The sequence below is a fragment of the Aquarana catesbeiana genome, linkage group LG09 (genome assembly GCF_042186555.1).
Source record: "Aquarana catesbeiana isolate 2022-GZ linkage group LG09, ASM4218655v1, whole genome shotgun sequence".
In the NCBI taxonomy this organism is placed as follows: Eukaryota; Metazoa; Chordata; class Amphibia; order Anura; family Ranidae; genus Aquarana; species Aquarana catesbeiana.
In genome coordinates, this window is record NC_133332.1 from 77,267,006 (window position 1) to 77,270,578 (window position 3,573).

At 36.6% G+C, this 3,573-nt stretch overlaps 1 protein-coding gene across 1 annotated transcript; it reads left to right on the plus strand.

Annotated features, from left to right (window-relative positions):
• The first annotated feature begins 1,228 nt into the window (after positions 1-1,228).
• Positions 1,229-2,161, plus strand: LOC141108926 (olfactory receptor 6C74-like). Its single transcript, XM_073600889.1, has one exon. It carries the CDS (start codon positions 1,229-1,231, stop codon positions 2,159-2,161), a length of 933 nt encoding a protein of 310 aa, XP_073456990.1.
• The last annotated feature ends 1,412 nt before the right edge of the window (positions 2,162-3,573 follow it).

Below are 3,573 nucleotides of genomic sequence, written 5' to 3' on the forward strand. Positions count from 1 at the left end.
CACGAAGTAGCTTTTAAAGACCATATCAACAGGCTGCTGCTAGAAGCTGGCACCTAAGGCATGTGCCCCAGATCTTTTACTGAATATCCAATGTCTTTTTTTTTATTTAGGCATTTCATGTGGTTTGAAAAGCACATGAAATGAGTAAAACTACCATAAGTTTTTGTTGTTTTTGATGCATTGAGAAGATTTCCTTCTGTCCTGTAGACATAACAGGAAATCTCTCTAAAGTGAGAGAAATCTCCTCTTAGAGAGTTGTCATGGAAAGTATCTAATTTACCTATCCTAAAAATAACAAAAAATTATGGATTTTTGCCCCTTTTGGTCTTGGTGATAGTGATGACGAGGACTAATATGGAGAGTGGGCCTTGCCAATTGGGACAGGAACATATAAAAACCTGCAAAACATACTAATACCTTACCACTTCATCCAAAACTTAAAAAAATAAGGTTTTAGGAAACAGTTTACATGTTGTCATATTCCCAAATATGGTCCTGTAGACAACTGTAATTCAGCTGCTGCTGAGGTAGTATTATATGCTCCTCATTTTTTTACATTAATGTAATCTAAGCAACCAGTGAAAAATGTATGTTCCTCAAGGCAGTGCCCACTTTCTTCCCATTCTATTTTTTGCCACACCCTTGCCTTTTAGTCCAGAAAATGTGCATTTTTGATTTGATTCAATACCAATTGATTTACATAGGGCTCGAGTTTGGTATCCAAACTTCTTTGCAGTATGACAACCCTGCTCGAGCTGAAGCCAGGACTCACTATTTATTCCCCATAAAAAACAAGAAGATTACAATACATGTGTCCATATTTGCTACCAAATGCAATCCCTATCTGTCCCAATAAACATTATATATAATACATTAGGGTAGACAAAATACATAATGTGCAGAAAAGGGACATCATCCAAAAAATTAACTTTGACATAGGGGAATTTAGGGAGAAAAAGGCCTGGGGACCCAAGTGGTTAATAATTTCTGGGTAAATTACTTAGCCTTCCAGAGTATATTGCTTTCACACAATTCAGACTGATTAGCTATTTAATTTAATATACAAATGCTGTCCCAGGACAAGAATATTCTCTATTGCTATGGGGCTTTGTTTGTATTACATTTTTTATATTTATCTATAACAGGAGCTAGGAAAAAGTAGTTGTTTACCTGCTGGAGACTTAAAATAGACTGGCACTGGTTCTAAAAGTTACTCGCTACATACAACATGGAAAGCAGAAATTACAGTGTAGTCACACATTTTATAATCATGGAGATTTCCGATGTGCCAGGAGCACAGGTTCCAACATTTATAATGGTTTTATTCATTTATTTTTTCACAATTTGTGGTAACATGACCATTCTTCTCCTGGTCTGCCTGGATCGTCACCTCCATACTCCAATGTATTTCTTTTTAGGGAATCTCTCTGTAGTGGACATGTCTTTAACTACCTGTTCTCTTCATAAATATATTATTATATTTATTACGGGAGACAGAGTAATGTCATATTTAGCCTGTATCATACAAGTTTACTTTTTGGGATGTTTTATTAGTGATGAACTTTTGCTGTTGACAGCCATGAGCTATGATCGTTATATTGCCATCTGTAATCCCTTGAGATATACCATGATCATGAACAGGAAAGCTTGTGCTCTGTTAGCCACAGTATGCTGGATGCTCGGCTTTTTGGAAATGATACCATTTGTTCTCTTGGTGACAAGCTTTACTTGCTATGAGTCAAATATAATAAATCACTTTTTCTGTGACCTTGAGCCTCTCAAAAAACTTTCCTGCAGCAGGATGTCCATTTTAGAACTTTTGACTATAATTGAAGGAGTTTTTGTGTTGACTCTCTTGCCTCTTCTTCTAACCATTATACCTTATATATTTATTATCATCGCTATTCTGAAAATCCAATCAAAAGCTGGAAGACGTAAAGCCTTCTACACATGCTCCTCACACCTCACAGTTGTTGTCCTTCTCTATACCATTCTTGTCTCTCAATATCTAAGTCCGACTTCAGATGAAAATTTAAGATACAAAAAAACAATCTCCCTTTTTAACATTGCAGCAGTGCCAATGTTAAATCCATTAATTTACAGTCTGAAGAACAGAGATGTTCAATCAGCTTTTAAGCGGCAGTTGCATTTCATATGGTAGAAATGAACAGACATGAACTTCAACTTTAAACTATTATCTACTGAATTGTCAATATGTTTCAGTTAAAGCAAACAGGTGCTTCACCATGCAGAGCAGAGCAGCAGGTTCATTTTAACCCCTCTCCCTGGCAGCACATACCCACATTTCCATTGCTTGCCCAATACTCTACTTAGCCCCTGGTAGCAAAGAGAAATACTCAGTATTCTGGGTTGGGAGGTGCATGCGACTTTGGCAGGCTATAGATCATGTGATTTTCTTTCCTGCAACCATGGATTGAATGAAAGAAAATCACTTGATTCCCCCAACAACCCAGCCAGTGTTGATGGGGGAATCCCCCGTGGAGTTATTGAGTTCTCCCAGCAGGCAGCTGTCCCTGCCAGGAGAACACAGTGATTATTGCTACCACTATAGCTGCTGGTAATAATTGCATGGAAAAAATCGGACAGGCTGGTTGTACCCAAGTCAATCGATGGATCGAATTGGGTAAAATCAGCCTGCCCATAGATGGTTTAAATCTCATCCAAATTAATGGCCAACTTAACTCTCCTGCCTCATTAGAGATGCTAATGGAGAAGGCAACATTAGTGTGAACCTGTTGCTTTGCCCTGCATTTTTTAGAAGAATGTTGCAAAGTTGTTCAGCTCAACAGAAATTTAAATAAATAAATAAATAAAAAATAAAACAAGATTTACTTATGTGTTTTGCTTTGAATGTACCAAAATAGCCTACTTCTCTTATCGCTCCTTCTGTTGTTGCTGTGCTCAAAACCATGTTTTCCAGTTGTCCTAATGCCTCTACTAGTGTCCTTTTACTTTTTCACATCATTTTTATGTTTACAATAAGAGCCATAAAAGTATTTAAAATACCAAAAAAGTTGGGATTTGAAAATTTGGTGTAAATTTGCTTGCTTTTCACAATTTAAGTAACAGTGATTTGGTTTTAAGATTTTCAGAAGGAGATGTAGCACTGTTTTGCACCTTGGGATCCCTGAAACTCAGGGCACAAATAGTGACCACACCTTTCTGGTTCTACTCTACTCCATTTCTTTTCAATGCATGAGAATTTCTTCCAACTATCAAAGAAGGGTAGGCCAGAGCACAACCAGATGTGATTGCAATTTGCACCTTGGGTTTTGCTAAAAATCATTTAAAAGGAAAAAGAAAGAGTGGGAGCAGAGACCACAAAGGAGGCCTCTCTAATGTTTGGACTAAAATGTCCGGTACCACATCCTATCAAGGAAGTTACACACAAAAAACCCTAAAGACTAGTATTAAGAAATTTGACGGTACCACTTGATTAAAAAGTTTAAAAAATGTATTTTATAAAATTTAAAATCATTGAAACATATATTTAAGACATAACATAACACACAATTCCATATATACATTTGTGCTACACAGTATAAAACTGAA